Below are 17,720 nucleotides of genomic sequence, written 5' to 3'. Positions count from 1 at the left end.
AACAAATTAGCAGTACTATTCCTGTTTAAAAAGGGAACTCCGTAAGAGAAAGAAATTTGAACAGATAGTACCTTTTACTTTGCTGGTCCATCTTCCTCTCCGAGACATTGAGACGTCATATGAACAGCTTCACAATGGCACATAGAAGAGACCCAATAAATTTCTTAGTTGCAGCTTCAGCACGATAAAAGCAAAATTCATCAGTTGCTGAGTAAAAATATTTCAATCACCAATTGACATTCTTTAATTTGATAGGCAGTCTTTCTATCAGTTCTCAGAGTCATTACAGTCAAAATAATAATTTAAAAAATAGAAACTACAACCTAAGTCTCCCACTTCATCTGGTTTACAAAGTCACAGGTAACTTCTCTCCTCTGTTATACAGAATTTACAACCTCTCTCTCACTCTCTCACTTTGTCAGAACTATCTAAGTAACTTCTAACCTATCTCACCATGCCTGAACCCCAAATCTGTTGGACCTGGGTCCAACCCATGTGGAGGTGAGTCGTACCACTTGGCAGTATGATAAAAACCATCAACCTGCATCCCAACCAAATTCGGGTCTGAAACAATCGATTCTTCATTAAATTGCTTAATCAATTTGTTGGATTCATCCATTATTGTGGGTCCCACGTCATCATCTTCTCCACAGTTGAGCATCGACTTCTCGTCAAACTCAGCTACATCCTCCTTCATTGTCCACTTGTCAGTTAGCTTATGACCCTGCTGGCGGTGACAGCTGGAACCACTAGGCCCCACCATCCCATCCCACTGTACCATTGGCCCCAGACTCGAACCGAAATCGGCCTCGTCCTCCTCTATGATATCCCCTTCATGCTGTTCTACCAAATGCTGGTGGTGGTGGTGGTGGAGGTGGTGGGCCCCACTGTCAGCAGTGCCCCAGGGGGTAACCACATCTCCTAATAATGCCTCATCTGGGTTGTATACACTGGCATCTAAACTAAACTTCCTAATCCTTTGCAAGATGTCTGACAACTCATTCACTAATGGACTCACCATTTCTGGCTGCATTTTCCCAATTTTACCTTCCAAATTGTTAACTTCCCCTTTAAGCTCCTGCAGCTGTTGCATCACTAGGTGATGTGAATCACCCGTAATGAAACCGGGATCATTATCCTCTAGCCCATACACATCCGGATCAAACTCAACAGCGCCCTTATGCCCGACAAGCCGATGCACTATCCTCGCACTTCCATCTAATGGGCCTGGCTCATGGCCGGAGTGCACTGCGTACAATTTAAAAACTGCAGTACCCTCCTCTTGGTACACAAAGGTCTTGTCTTTCTCATTGTAGTTAGTTATAGGTACAATGGCGCGGATTCTGAACCCACACCCACAACGTTTGGACTGATATGGTTCCCTCTTGACCACCCTGGCCTTCTTACCAGCCGAGCCAGAACCAGAAGAAGCAGAAGCTGACCCACCAGCAGCCGACGCAGGCTCGCCAGCACGGTGACATGCATAATCTTTTACCTCAGCCATGAACGGCTTATACCGAATATACTTCTGACGGATGCACAAAACCACCTTGTGTTTAGCTGCCAGTTGTTGAAGCCGCCGCGGGACATCCTTTGCTGGCACGTCTAGGGTTTCAGTGTACTCGAATCTTCGACGTTTGGTACGGGCTGCAGCAGCTCCAGGATGGCCGGGTGAGATGGCACTTGGGAGTGAAGGGGCATTACAGATATGACAAGAGGCGACACAGACTCTAACAAAAGATTCAGGGATACCATAGAACTTGGCACCCACAGTCCAGGATTGCCTAATGCGCTCCAAGGTATCCTTCAGAGTGAGGTGACGCAGGAGGTCAGGGTCCGCATGGGCCCCAATTACAATGTCACGCCATTGATCCACATGTGACACTCGTTGTGCTGGGTTACTTTTAAAGAAGAGGGTGGGAGAAGGGTCAGCCGAGGCATTAAGTTTGTCCTGATGTATACAGAGAACATGGGTATTAGAAAGTAGAAGATGATAAAAAATATACAACAGATCTTATAGAGAATGTATAAGATATGAACAATTTGATTGTCAGATATAAGTACCAGTTTGTTCTTGAAGACAAATCTCATCAAGAATCTACCATATGATGCAAATTTAACTTAGAAATTGTTTAATTAAATTGAAGAGCAAAGTTTCCTATTGGCAATACATATTTTTAAATATCCACACTGCAAGACCGTATCAATAGCCATATGATAAGATACTATAGCAGCTCATAAACAGTACACAAAGAATCAGGACCTATTTTCTGTAACATACCTGCCTTGATTAAGCGCATTCAATAATTATGATGAAATGGAGAAAATAAAAAAAAATTCCCAATTTTGCTATGTCATCACTACTGTTAACAGAATTTATTAGGTTAGACCGTTGATGGGTTTAATTGGAAACCAATCTAAATAGAAATGGTTGTTTCCGAGTGCAACTTGTTTGAATGGAGGGTAGAGGAGGAGAGGGAAGGGAAGCGAAAAAAACTGTATAAATTGTTTTCGTTTTGTTGGATATTTGGATGTTGCTCTTTTAACCTTGCTTTCACAAATTGGGGGTGTAATGAAGGAAACAACACCAACCAAACAATTGAATGGAAAATATAGTAACCTCTCTTTTCAATTATTTCCATCCCTTCTTTTCACCTCCATTCCCCTTCACTTCTTATGAACTAACAGGGTGTAAAGAGGTACAGTTGTTTCCTAGTGATTTCAATAACATCAACAATCTTAACAACAAGACTTATTAACGGGAAACCACTTGCATCCTATCATATGAACCACACTTATATCCAACAAGCAAATGAAATGTGAATAAGGCAAAACTAACATTACCATAGCTATCCAGAACCATATCTATTTTAACTTCGAGTACCAGTTTGCAGAGTGTGATCATTATTTTACACACTTCTTCCCCCAAATTTGCATAGATTAATGCATATAAATGCAATTAGCAATAATTATAGGGCGTAAAATGGATTCCAACAAGAACTGACTTTATGTTGCAGCTGGAATTACCTACATCACAACATGCAGTTTATCTAAATAGGTTTCTCTCTTTGCATGCATGCGAAACATAGGTCCAAAACTATTATTGTCTTCTTTATCCAAACTTTTTTCCAATTGGTGTATAATTATGACAGGCTCAAATGTGGTTTTAAATATCCAAAAAGCACATCAACACTTCACCAACGGAAAATGTCCAGTTCACACGAGCAGTCGAACACAAATACTTACCTTGAACCCACCAATCTGCCAATATCCCATTAAATTTGGACACATTCAGCTGATGCTTCATAAATTACCTGAATCCTCTTCCATGCGGTGAGATAAGCAGTATCCTCATTCCGATCCTTCCATACGTTGCGCCATGATGCAAGCACAGAAAGTGGTGTGGCAACACGAATCTCTTCAGGAGATGCAAGTCGCCCCTCCAGTATGCACTTGATCATCAGCGAGTGAGAATCCCCATTGAAGGTGTAAAACTGAGAGGAAATATGAGGCGTTGGATCAATAAAGGGGAGCGAGAAGGAGGAGCTAGAGGTAGAAGAAGAAGAGTTGAAGGGTTTCTGATCGCCTCCAATTAGGGATTCGGGCGGGTCGGGTTCCTCTAAAAGAGAGGAAAACGGGTAGTCGGAGTTCCCATCAGGCCCAATTAGAACCTCTGGCTCGTCATCATCGTCGTCCATGGAAAAGGTGCGAAGGAAGTCGTCGGCGGAGGGAGGAGTCGGGGTTAGGGTTAGGGTTTTGAGCATAGATGGATTAGAGTTAGGGTTAGGGTTAGTGTTAGGGTTCATGTTCATCGGAGTTACGCTCGGAGAGGGAGAGGAGGATTTCGGCATCTGTTTCTCTCTCTCGCGCGCGCTTCTCTTTACTTTCTCTCTCTTTCTACTAGTCTCTCTGTCCCTGACTGACTCATTCAGCTTCTCTCTCTCTATTACAAATTAATTGTTTTTTCACCTTTTTTTCACTTTTTTTCTCTCTCTGTTTCTCTTGCCTTTTCTGTCCTTGTGGAGCTTGCTTTATCCTTATGTCCTGATATTCTGTGACCACGTTACGTACGAAAATTTACTAAACTGCCACATGTTGGGAGCACAGGTCTCATCCCCAACAAAGGACTGGATCCACTAGTACTAGACTACTAGGTGCAGCGAATTCAGATCCAGTGCAATACCTGCCCGGATATAATGAGATCTGAGTCGTCCATTTCAATGTGGCATGAAACCTGAAAACGAATCCCAAATTCTTTGTAGGCACCGAGTTGATTTGTGCTCGGCAGGGAAAATTCTACTCAGATGAAAGGAGTCACACATTCTACACATAAAGAGCGCTCTCTCTCATGAGGCGATTGGCTAAGCGATCAAGAACTCACGAAACCCTCTTCGATTTTTCAAGATTCATCTCATCGGGTCAAAATTTGTGTACGATTTCTCCTCTCTCTCTTCTCCTGGGCTGGATTTCCGATGGATCCATCGAGATTACAATTCATTCCCGACTTGGAACCTTCGATTAAGGCCCTTACATCGGCCTTGAACGCGTTAATGGCGCCATCTCTTGGGCCTTACAAGCAGGCCGTGGTTACTCCTGCTTTCAGACGCGAGGCACCAATTGCTCGAGCCCCAATCCGTGATGCGATGACCGATCGAATGGGTCGACCCGCTGGATCTGAAGCGGCTAGGTTAAAAATGGCTGAACTTCGTCGTCTCTCTTCCCCTTCCTCACCCTGGTGCTTCCGTTGTGGTTCGAAAGGCCATCTCGCTCCTGCTTGTAGAAATGCGGTCGTTTGCTTTGCTTGCAATCGATTCGGTCATAGATCGGCTCAGTGCCGAGCAATCCGATCAGTGACCACCACGATACACCATCCACCCCCTCCGATCCCTCCTCCGTCCTCTGTGAATCATCCTCCACCGACTTCCCCGATTGTGCTCCAGAATACTATTCCTCTTCTTCCTACACCTCAGATCGCCTCTTCACAACCTCCTATATTACCCCACCCTCCTCACTTCCCTCAGCAACAACTCCCTACCAGTCTTCCTCAACCTCTCCCTTCATATCCCTCTTTCACACCATCAGACTCTCCTGATTCCTCTGCAATGCCTTCTGGTAACTCTCTCCGTCCAGCAATTCGCACGTTTCATTCCACTGCAGCTAGCGAAAACCTCGAGGCGGCATTCAAAATGAGTTTCTTGTTGTCAGATATTGAGCACTGGAGTACTGAGCGAGTCACTGCAGCATTGTATCAGATGAGTGACCCCCACTCGCGTCACGAGTGGATCGTTCGAATCTTTGATGAGTACCGATACCTCATTCAAGCACCTTCTCAGTTTTGGCTCGATTCTGTCCTTTCTAAGCACACCCTCCGTTTGGAGAACAAAGATATCCCGATCCAAGAATGGGATCCAAGCTACGCTCAAGGCATGAGAATGATCCCTATCTGGATCCGCATACGCGGCTTCCCAATGATGCTCTGGCAGACGAAGGAATTTGAGGCATTATTGGAGGATTTTGGTGCGATCTTGCTGGATCAAGATCCTGCAACAGTCAACTATTGGGACTGGAGGTTTGCCCGTCTGAAGATTGGGATTTGTGACCCCAAACTACTACCAGATTCTCATTGGATCATGTTCAAAGATGCTAGTGGTCATGTGTCCAGGTATGATATTCTGTTTGAGATTGAGAACGAGAGACCTGGTTCTTACTTCAACTCCAAACGTCCTAGGACAGAGGGTGGCTCGTGGCAACCGAAACCTAAAGGATCTGGTCCCAGACCTCCTCCTGGCCCTCGCCCCAGCTCCTCTAGATCTGACCCGTCAGCACCCTCCTCTTCTGACACCTCTCAGGCACCTCCCTCTACACATAACTTGTCTGGGCTGACAGCCCCCTTAATCTCTCATCCCATACTGGTACAGCCCCCAGTGGTACTAGTAAATCAGCCCACACCTCCGTCTGAGATTGACACAACATCTCCTGTGATATCAGAATTTCTGGTCCAGACCTCTGACCAGCCTTCAGGACCTGCTGTTCCGGTGAAGATCCCCACTCCCCTTTCTACACATCCAGTGATACTGAAACACTTAGAGGAACAGCCAACCAAAGGTAATCCTTTGATCGATGCTTTTCCATTTACTAGATTAACAAATGATGAGATTGCTTCGTTATTTCAAGTTTACAAAATCACATTAGGTCATTCTGAGTCTCAACGAGACTTTATTATTGGTAATATGCGATCCGTTCCTAGACCTTCTTTTGAGGATATTTTACGTCAGGCATTCGACCTGACTAGAGAAGTTGATACTTCTGTTTTGCTTGGTACTGATTTGGGACTTAGCTGTGTTGTTTAATGAATATTCTGAATTGGAACGTTAGAGGCATTAATGCCACTAGGACTAGGAGTATTTTAGCTGATTTGATTAAGAGCTATTATGTTGACATAATTGCTATTCAAGAAACAAAAAAAGTCGATTTTACTAATAGATTCCTTAAGTCTATTTCTGTTAAACTTGATACTTGGCAATGGTTGCCATCAATTGGGAACTCAGGGGGAATCCTCTTTGGCTGTGATAGTGATTTAGTTTCTGTAGTTAGTGTTACTCAAGGTCAATTCTCTCTTAGTGTGTTGCTTCAAAATAGGACTGATCATAACACATGGTTGTATACAATTGTGTATGGGCCTGTAGTTTCAACACTCAAAACTGCCTTTTGGGCAGAACTAAGACAAATTAGATTGAATTGGACTGGTTTATGGTTAATTAGTGGTGACTTTAATAGTATTCGATCTAGAAATGAAAAATTAGGTCGCAACTTTAATGTTCGACTAAGTAGGAAATTCAATGATTTTGTGCATGATTTTAATTTGGTAGAATACAAATTACAAAATCGCCAATTCACTTGGAATAATGGCACTCACTTTGCTCTGTTAGATAGATTTTTTGGGTCCTTAGATTGGGATATGGAATATGAGTACTGTTTTGTTCAAGATTTATCACAATTTGGATCTGATCATTGTCCTCTGCTTTTGAATACCAAACATAAAATTGTTGCTCCAAAAAAACCTTTTCGTTTTGATCCCCTGTGGCTGTCAGACCCTGAATTCAATAGATTAGTCGCTAAGTGGTGTAGCGAATTTCCTTTACAAGGTGAGATTGGAGTGAGTTGGCATAGAAAAATAAAATTTCTTACTCAAAAAATGGAAGGTTGGTCCAAAAATTATGAGGGGCAAAAAAAAAGAACTAAAAAACATGCCCTAGAAATTTTAAAGAAGCTAGAAATATTACAAGAAGTAAGGGTTCTCACAGATGAGGAATGCCAACAATGGCACCAATGCCAACTCACTCTCAATCGCATCTATGAGGAGGAAGAAATCTATTGGAAAGAGAGATCTAAACAAAAGTGGTTGGAGGAGGGGGATTTAAATACCACGTACTTTCATAAATGCGCAACAAATAGGTTCAAAAAACAATCCATTTTACACATGGAAATTCAAGGGCAAATGACTGATCAGATCCCTCTCATTGAAACACATATTGTTGAGTATTATAAATCCATTTTTGGTGTTAGTGGCATTCAAGGAGCTACTTTGAATTCTGATTTCTGGAAAGAAGAAGAACAACTTTCAGCTCTAGATAACTCACTACTCCTCTCCCCATTTTGTGAGAAAGAAATTAAAAATGCTGTTTTTTCTTCTGACCAATCAGGGGCCCCTGGACCAGATGGGATTCCTTTTTGTTTTTATCAACACTTTTGGGATATTCTTAAAGATGACTTACATACCCTAGTTACTGTCTTTTATGAAAATAGATTATCATTAGCTCACCTTAATCAAGCGGTAGTGTGTCTTATTCCTAAAGAGAAGGAGGTTAAGACAATTACACAATATAGGCCAATTAGTTTGGTGAACTGTAGTATGAAAATTATTTCTAAACTGCTGACTTTATGACTTGAAGGGCTTATGGATCGCCTTATAGATCAAACACAAGCTGCCTTTGTTAAGGGAAGGTATATTTTGGATAATGTAGTGCTAGGACATGAAATCTTACACTATTGTTGTCGTAATAAAATTAGAGGTGCAGTGATAAAAATAGATTTAGAAAAAGCTTACGACAAGGTTAATTGGCAATTTCTTCTAGATGTATTACGAACTAGAGGATTTAGTGATCAATGGATTTCTTGGATTTATACTTTGCTTCATAGTAGTAGTACATGTATTAATGTGAACGGCCGAATGTCTCCTTACTTCTTTTGTAAGCGGGGTATACGACAGGGGGACCCTTTATCCCCCTTCCTATTCTTGTTAGTGGGCGATGTGCTTTGTAGAATGTTTAATAAAGGCCGAACTGTAGGTTTAATTCAAGGTCTTGGCCCGCAATTGGTAAATGGTACTAAAATTACTAATTGCCATTACGCCGACGATACTATTCTTTTTTTAGATCCCTCCCCTACTAATGTTGAATATGCCATTTGGACTATGTTTAGCTTTGAAGCTTTATCTGGTATTAAAATTAACTTTCACAAAACTGAACTCATTCCTATTCAAATGTCCGACATTGACGGGTCAGTGCTTGCTTCCCTCTTTGGTTGTATTCTTGGTAAGCTCCCTTTGAAGTATTTAGGGGTTCCATTAAGTAATAAAAAGCTCTCTCTTTCAGATTGGGGTTATATTGTCGATAAAGTTACTAAAAAGTTACAAGGATGGGCTGGGACTTTGCTTTCTATTGGTGGACGCATTACTTTAATTAATTCAGTTTTGACTGCGGTTCCTTTATACATGTTATCACTCTATAAAATGCCTGTTAAAGTACAAAAGCAAATAGATAGGGTGCGATGTCGGTTTATGTGGCAAGGGCATGCAGGACCTCGCAAAAAGTATTCATTGATCAACTGGCAGGCAGTTTGTTATCCTAAAGAATATGGGGGGATGGGGATTAAGGATTTGCAACTCATGAATAAAGCTTTGCTTTTAAAATGGTGGTGGAAATGGAACAACCCTCAATACTCAGGTCTGTGGAAACAAGTTATTCAATTAAAATACACAGCAAACACTCCATACTCCCATTTGTCTCCATTTTGGAGAGAAATTTTAAAATTACAACATATTCGTCAACTCAGTTGTACTTATCAACTGGGACATGGTAATTCCATTAAATTTTGGTTGGATACATGGTATTCTGAATGTCCACTTGCTGTTACATACCCATATGTGTTTGATTTATGTACTAACCCGCTTATTTCAGTTCAGGAAGTACTTGTTACCAATGGATCGATGATCAGGTTTCGACGAACTCTATTTGGCATTCTATTATCCGAATGGCATGAAATATTGACTATTATTCAGTCAACCACGCTTAATGACAACCCTGATATACCATTGTGGAAATGGGACTCAACCCACAAATTTTCTACTAGCTCCCTTTACTGTTTCCTCTCTTTTCGAGGGGTTTTAGTGCAAGTTCCCATGTTATGGTGGCATACCCCACTTCCCCATAAAATACAAGTATTCATGTGGTTGACTTTTCATAACAAGATTCTTACTAAAGAGGTATTAAAAAAAAAAACAATGGCAGAGGGATACTCACTGCCACTTTTGTTTAGGCAGTGGTACCGAGGAAACATCCGTACACCTTTTTCTTAAATGTCCTTATGTTTCTCAAATATGGTTTTGGATGGGTGATTTTCAAAGTTATTATATTGATTGGCAATCACTAGAGGATATACAACTATTTGTTTTGAATATGCCCCCTTGTCAGAGACAATCAATCTCATGGTGATTAGTGCTATTTTTTGGAGCATTTGGCGAACTAGAAACTCGATGTGTTTTGATAATAAACACATCCCTACAATTCGACAAATGGTCTTACTAACTTGCTCTTTTTTGAACTATTGGTCAGGAGCTAAGAGAGGTAAAGCTTTGCAGTACACTCACTTCTGGACTCCTGCTGACATGGACATGGTGCCTCTACAGACCATGTCTCCTTTGCATGTTGCTGCTCTTGAGATGGCCGGTGGTACCAGGGATCCATTGGTACCGCTGTTGCTTGCCAATTAGCAATATGGATGCTTGGTCCCATTGTTTTTATTTTTTTCCTACTTACTGCTTGCTTTTGTTTGTCTGTAATAAGCATGGAGTGTGTTTTCCTGCACAGTTTATTATCTCTGGTACAAATTGTTAGTACTGCTCTCTTCTTTTGATGTTCTGACTCATGGCTATAGTGCCTTGTTGCTTTTTTTGTGTAAGACATTTTATATAATGGAAGGGCTTTTTAGCCTATTTTTCAAAAAAAAAATTCTACTCAGATACCTAAGCAGATCTGGACTCAGGTCTCAGGTTCAGCTGATCCAATTGGGTCGTTCTATTGTATTGGGCTCTGCCCAAGTTATTTTTTTTTATTCTCTAGTAGGAGGTTCGGCCCAAGTCATACAAAGAAAAAAGAATGTGATAATGCCAGGAATCCCTCTATTAGTTTAGCGCACGATTAATTTACCTTTGACTTTTCATCTTTTAGTCTTGGGACTTCAGAATTTGACGACATTCTACTTCAATGCATTACATTTATAATAAAACATCATCAATATTTTGCATTTTCTCGTTTGAACTTTGAAGTATAAGAATTTGTTGATAGTGAAAAAAAAATTGTCGTTATAGGACATAAAAAACTATGGTAATTTAATATCCTATCATTTGTTTTTAGACCCTTTATTGAAAGGCAATGATATTATAAAACTTTAATCAACGTGGACTGCAATGGTTGCAATCTTGGCATGCGATCTATGCCGTTCAATTTAAATCTAGCACAAATTTAAAGGCTCCCTTAAAAATCATTTTGTATTTGAATCGGAGGTCATGTTTGGTTGTGGAGTAAAGTTAATCCGGATTAAATTTCTTAATTCAAGCTAAGATAGATTAAAATAATAACATATTTGTTTGGTTGGAGGTTGATTGAAATTTGGTAGAGTAAGTTCATTAAGAAAGAGAAAATTATAACATTGTGTTACTTTAATTGCGGAACTCATAAGTAAAGTAAGTTACTCCATCTATTTAATCCGGATTAACTTAAATGTTAATTCATCTTACTCCTTTAAATTTATTTCTCATTTAATTCGTTAAAAGTAGCGTAAAGAATTTACTCCACCACTTTTTCCACAACCAAACATGACTGGACAGATTATACTTATATTGCATATTAACCAAAGAAATGACTAAACTGAACACTCCCAATGTTTCAAATGGCATCCTGACCGTCCATTTCGAATCGGACCGCCATCATATAATCTGATAGGAAGTTAGGAACCGACCCGTTAGGAAATCCAGCTGCTTATCACTCTTCCCTCTCCTCTCTTCTCTCCAGCGATATCGCCGTTTATTAGAACTCCGCAAATCAAAAGCATCGAAATCTAAAACCCCAAAATGGCGGCAGCAGTAGGAGGCTGCTTCTTCCAAATCACAGTACAAGTTCCGTCTAACACCAACTCAAAATCGAATCTCACTCTCCAGCCAAGTCTTATCAGAGGCCCCACCTTTCTATCTCCTCGCCTCTGGACCCGACTTCCTCTTTTCTCCCGGCCCCACCGCCTCTTCGCCACCGCTGCGCTAGCTCTACCAACTGCGTACGTTTCCAATCAATATTTTTTTCCTGTTGAGCCGTTGGAATTGTCTTACTTGCACATTTGCTCATAATATGCATAGATATTTGATTTGTTTTTTTTTTTTTTGTTGTTTATTTCAGAAAGCCTGAGCGAGTAGCAAGTAACAATAAAATCAGGTAATATGCATTTGATGTTATGTTCTACCTAAGATTGGGACTGTCTGTACTGGTACCAACTCTGGTTGTTTGGAACATACCGCTTTGGTATAATACCAATTAGTGCTGGTATGATCAGTTCTGCGTTGTAATGGTAGGTCTCTATCATTTAGTTTAAAGGTGAACAGTGATTGTTGTATTGGAGATTATTATCAGCATTGCTGCACCTACTAAAACTGGTGTAGGAAGAAGCTGTCAAAAACCTCTAGCTGAAAGAAAACCAGGAGGAACAATTGTAGTCGAAATGAAGAATATTTTTAAAATAAATACACCAAGTAGTTAGACATATTTCCTTGATCTACTGGAAAATTAGCAGGTGGTCGGCAAGGGCAATAAAGTCATTTACTCTGGCAGAGCTGCATGCTCGAAAGTTCAGGAGGACTGAATTGGGAACAGAGGCACTCTTACTGGCTGTCTTGGCTGATGGTAGGATCCCTTTTTCAAATCCACATATTCATTGTGCAAATTTGGAGCAGTACCCCTGTAACCAGCACATACAGAAGCTGATATAGATTGAGACAAAAATTTCACATTGGACCCAGATCAGAGTTTCTTTGATACAAATAGGATGTTGACTTGTATTGTAACTCTGTGATGGCAACTGTAAACCCCACCTATAGTTTAGCCAAACCCAACCTGATCCGATAAATTTGATGGGTTAATGGCTAGAGTTTGGGTCAGGATTCTTTTCTGGGTGCTGAGGTTATGTTTTGCACTTTATTTTGACCTGTTTTTAAAATAAAAATGTTGAATGTCACCTATTAGTCCAATATACTTCTAGAATAGGTTAAAACCAAAACAAGGAAAAAGAAAATTCATACTTGGTTGTGACTCAGCCTGATATGTATGTGAGTTCATGTCAGTTTGGCTTGCTTTTCATCATCTAAATAGCATTGGTGAAGGGCGATGACCCAAGTCAAGTAAGTGTAATTCACAGCCAATGACAGGTTTCCACAACTGATGATAGGTCGGGTTGGACCATGCCTTTTAATTATTTAAATAAAAATTGTAACCAAACTTGAACCTGACCATTTAAATAAAAATTATCATTTGATCCTTGCTGTAAGTTTAGTCTCTTGTACTGCCAGTTTAACTGGTACCGATTCAGTGCCTAAGATTGCAGAGTTGATATTTTATTTTATTTTGGTCCTTGCTGATTCTTCTTCTTTTGTTGACTGCAGGAACAAGTGAAGCGGCCAAGTACCTATGCAAAATTGGAATTACATTGACGAAAGTTCGTGAAGAGACTTATAAATTTATTGAATGGAACTGGAGATGTTGTACTCCGCAAAAACTTTCTGTGAATGATTCAGCTCAAAGAGCCCTAGATTGGGCTGTGGATTACAAACTCGAATCAGGTACGAGCTGTGCAACTTGGAAACTTTTTGCTAACATGCTTTACAGTTACTTGTACTGTATATGATGTCTATTCAATTAGGGTTCCTGAAAATGAATTCCGACATTTAGTAATTGTCTCCTCAAACCAACTTTATCTCCACAGTCAGTCCATTATGTTTTGTGGAAACTGATCAAAGTCTACTCCCCCCCCCCAACCCACAACCACACAAACACACACTCCATAATTCATTTTGTGAATGTTTTGTTTTGTTTTATTTATCTTTTCACTTAGGGGTGTTAGTATTTTGCTTCGAACAAAAGCAAGAAAACAATAAAATATAGTGTGATTGAAAATGTATGAATTATGTTTTACCCAACCACCAAAAAGAGTTGTATTAATTTAACTGTACAGTGATTGAACTCACATGCAAAAGATGTTGCATAAACTAAATCAAAAGTGATGTTGGTTCATATGCTGGATTTTCATTCTGTTTTTATATTTTTTATGTAGGTGAGGTAGGTGAGGCTGGAGAGATAACAGTAGGCCACTTAGTTTTGGGAATTTGGTCAGAGAAAGAATCACCAGGTCACAAGGTACTGGCTGCTTTGGGGTTTGATAGTGAAAATGCTAAAAAGCTTGCCAAAATTGTAAGCTTATTTTTCTTTTCTCTATAAGCATTCTTTTTTTCATTTCCTCAATTGCTGGGTAGCCTGGCAGATGACCAAATAAAAGATTGATAGAGGTAACCACACAAATTTTGGATTCTAATATCAACCTTGCAGTGACTTGTGCAAAATTTTAGAAGTTACTAGGAATATATATTCGTTTACATTTTGTGTGTCCTCTTTTTGTATAATCATTTCAATTACTTCTGTTTTGTTGCAGGCCAATAATGATGCTCCTCTGAGTTACAGATAATATATATGATTAGAGCTCGTTAAATTTTTGGTGATGCATATTTTCCTAAATTTTGATTTGTTATTACTAAAAAACCTAAATTGCATTATATATGGAATCTGTTATTCTAGGTTAAACCTTGTTTTCTTCTTTGCATGCTTTCTTTTGCTTAACACTCTTCTTTTGTTTTTCTATTTTACTGGTATTGTAGAGAAACCAAAATAAATCATCCAATTCTGGTTAATTGATTATTTCATTGATAGTGGGGTCAAAAGTACAGTAAAAAAAATGTGCAATCATTTGGAATAGACCAGGTCCAGGCAAAGGAATTACAGCTTTGATCTCGTGCTAATGTTGGCCTCATGATATGCTTTGATCGGTGTAGGCCCCCAGTTTTTAACAGGGAAGTTTGCATGTTAGTCACTGACTGACTGTATTTATCAAATATTTCATTTATTGGTGCTAATTGTCCCGAGGCTGATCTCACTGTTGACTTGCTCATCAATAGGTGTGTGCTGGCACACGTTATTTAAGTGCAACCCTCATATTTGTGCATGATTTACACTTAGGAGGATTGATTAGAGGAGGAATCAGTCCTGGAGAACAATATCAGTTCTCTATTTAACCACACTGGATCTAATCTGATAGAATTGTTTCAATCAAATATTACAATTTATATAGGTGGGTAGGGAGCTTGACTGGGGCATAGCCGCATATCTATCATATTAAATTGGCTGCTTTGCTCTAAAGAAGAGTGTATATTGTATGTCCTTTCTGATTATGTCAAGCAAAGGTGATTGAGGGTTTGGAGATCCTTAATTTATACAAAAAGAGTAGTTACATTGTAAGCATTTATTGACTTAGAAAATATTGAAGGCTTCTAAAATGTGAATTGAGATTGATGACCAACTCTTATTCAAACCCATGACTTTCTGTCTTGTTTTAATTTTCATGCTATTTGTTCCCAGAACCTTCAAAATATAATCGTTGTTAAATGAAATATTATTATCAGCTACATACAATATGATCTCCCTCTTCAGAATTGGGAGTTAGGACCAAATAATTATAAATTTGCTTTATCAGGATTTTTACTTTAACAATTATCCAAATTAATGTTGTTTAACTATAGCACAAGGTGAAGCATCTTGTACCAAATATGAATGAGATGTTATTCTGCCTCATTCAACATTATATAATATTAAATTCCACTTAACTAGCGATTAGCTGGATAATTCTTCTGTCATTAGAATTTAGAATGTTCCTTAGTGAAAGCATGTGCCATCATTTTTTTTTAATTATAGTATCCTTGGGAGTGGATAACTTGAGACTAGTGCAAATTCATTGATTATTCAGTTCATAAACAAATGCAAAATTACACAAGTCAAATCTTTCTCTTTTCTCAATCTCCAAAGTTCAAATAAACAAAACACCATGCGTTCCTACATATAGATTTCATGACCAACTGCAACTAGATATATCTTGTGTAGCTGAAATCTATATATCCTATTCCTAGGCCAGGATGGTTTGACTATATCCTGTTCATGTGTTTAGACTCTGAACTGTACTAACCATTTTTAAAATTTCTCTAATATGACTATTAATTGGAGGTCGCTCTCTAGGTTAGTGCAACAGTTTCTCATGAAAAGGCTACCAAAACAGGGTTAGCTTGGGTAAAGAGAAATGCTGAAACTTTAAGAGGTAGGTGGGACCTCTCCATTTATTTCAAGCCTATATAATACAAAGGGAAGGTTTGTTTGCTTCATGGCTCCACCCAAGCCCTTTCATGCTTTCTGTTCTTCTATGGCATACATTGTGTGGCATATCGTATTATACTCTTGCATTGGCTCTTGTCAACTTATCAAGTATATTGTATCTCCAATAGTTTAGTAATAAATTTGAGACCATAAATGTATTTGGTTGATTGATATACATAAGCAATAAGTATTAAGACAAGGAATTTGTTGAATATAATAATTATAATGAGAAATTAAGCAACGAGAGTTAAAACTCATTATATATGACAATGAGTATTCTTGCATAGATAGTTCAAACGGTTAGACTTTCTTTTCTAACTTGGTGGCCTTATCAAATCAAGTATATATTAGAATATTTTTTGTTCATTTCATTCATAGCAAAAGAACATATATATGGTGTTTGGTGCTCTAGTTAGTGCCATTAAATTGAGTGTGTTAGAATTATTATTAGAAGTTAATTTCGATTTCAATACAAACAAAAAAACAATATATTAATGAAAATTTAAATTAAGGAAGAAACCTTACTTTAAAGCTAGAGAGATTTATTCTGAGAATTTTGAGTCAAAAGCGCAAGATTCTTGTAGTTTTTAATTTGCCACAAGGATATGTTGTGGCTTGTGAACTACAGAAGAGTTAGTTTTTATGTATGAATCATTATCTCTTTTATATAAAGCATAGAAAAACAGTCTCTCCTCATCACAAATTAGTCCATTTTTCATGTAACAAATGTAAAAGAGAGCCATGTTTTTCTTAAAATCAACAGTGATATGGAGAAATAAAATCAGTTTTTTAAGAAGACATAATAAAATTGCTTGAGCGATTTTTAGATAATATATGTTCTCCCTGCTAGGGATCATGGTAAAAAGTTTACTATTATTTCTTTCATTTCCATGGCATTATTTGAAAACAGATTGTTTAGATTTGTGGCATGTTTCGGCCTATATATTCTAACAAAAAGATGATGAACTTAAGTCAAGTTTTGGTAGAATTTATTTGCATTAATTGGACCTTTTTGAGCCCCAATCATTTTGGATTTGGTTTATTTGCAGATCATATCATTCGAATATTGGGTCATTGTAAATTCAATTATAAGATTATTTGGATTGGTAGATAAATAGTTATAAATATTTATTTCACAAAGTGATCATTTTGGAGTTCCAAGCAAAGTTGCAAAATATTATATGTCATCATGAACTTTACAAATGCCAGATCAAATAATAACTTAAGATTATAGTCAATAATTAGATTGGACAACATTTTATTATTCATCTTTGATTTTTTTTTGTTCCTTTAAAAAAATTATAATTAAAGATTCAAATAAACTATAACATTGCAACGGTTTCATAAAAGAAAAGATCATATCAGTTCCATAAAAATATAATTTTGAATTATCAAAAAAAAAAAAAAAAAAAAAACTGAACGGTGGAGTGTGGACTGGACACAGTGTGTCCTTGCTGCATAGGAAGCTTTAGAAATAGCGCCACAGAAAAACTCGGTTGATTTTTCTTTCACTTGGATCCCCCATTTCCCCATCCAGAGTGTATATCCTCATGAAAGAAAAGCTTTGTTTAATTACAACGTGGCATTACATATAAGCGCACAATTTGGTAAATTAAGCAGGTGGTCTCCTTGCCCCATTCCAAGCTGACATCTTGTCATTTAAAACCCATTTCCTTCCACTGAAAATATGGAAGTGGCATTCACCTATGCTTAAAATAAAAAACACCTAGTTTTTGTGATTCCTATGCGCTGACCGCACGAATGGAGAAGAGATAGATAGATAGATTGATCAAGTCATACAAAGAGAGAGAAGAAGAAGAAGGTGGGACCCACTTTGAATGCAACTTTGGCATATGCAGATTGTACATGCTCAGCAAATAATATATATAATTATATTATATATGGACAGTACTATTTTCCTTTCTT

At 38.5% G+C, this 17,720-nt stretch overlaps 2 protein-coding genes across 5 annotated transcripts; one reads left to right on the top strand and one right to left on the bottom strand.

The window, feature by feature from the left end:
* Positions 1–208: 208 nt before the first annotated feature.
* LOC144547304 (uncharacterized) lies at positions 209–4,014 on the bottom strand. Its single transcript, XM_078295916.1, has 2 exons — positions 3,315–4,014; positions 209–1,951 (listed from the first exon to the last, which is right to left on the bottom strand). The coding sequence occupies exons 1-2, from the start codon at positions 3,849–3,851 to the stop codon at positions 440–442; spliced, it is 2,049 nt and encodes a 682-aa protein (XP_078152042.1). The 5' UTR covers positions 3,852–4,014; the 3' UTR covers positions 209–439.
* Positions 4,015–11,322: 7,308 nt separating this feature from the next.
* On the top strand, positions 11,323–14,196 carry LOC144547584 (ATP-dependent Clp protease ATP-binding subunit CLPT2, chloroplastic-like). 4 transcript variants are annotated; one of them, XM_078296259.1, is made up of 6 exons: positions 11,323–11,610; positions 11,730–11,765; positions 12,118–12,230; positions 12,986–13,162; positions 13,654–13,790; positions 14,029–14,196. In XM_078296259.1, exons 1-6 carry the CDS (start codon positions 11,411–11,413, stop codon positions 14,059–14,061), a joined length of 696 nt encoding a protein of 231 aa, XP_078152385.1. In that variant the 5' UTR covers positions 11,323–11,410; the 3' UTR covers positions 14,062–14,196. The 4 variants fall into 4 exon arrangements, with proteins under 4 accessions (XP_078152385.1, XP_078152386.1, XP_078152387.1 ...); XM_078296260.1 differs by having other exon boundaries at positions 11,328–11,610; positions 12,121–12,230; XM_078296261.1 differs by having other exon boundaries at positions 11,328–11,610; positions 13,663–13,790.
* The last annotated feature ends 3,524 nt before the right edge of the window (positions 14,197–17,720 follow it).

The sequence above is a fragment of the Carex rostrata genome, chromosome 31 (assembly GCF_964058835.1).
Source record: "Carex rostrata chromosome 31, lpCarRost1.2, whole genome shotgun sequence".
Classification (NCBI taxonomy): domain Eukaryota; kingdom Viridiplantae; phylum Streptophyta; class Magnoliopsida; order Poales; family Cyperaceae; genus Carex; species Carex rostrata.
This window is presented reverse-complemented; position numbering and strand designations above follow the sequence as displayed.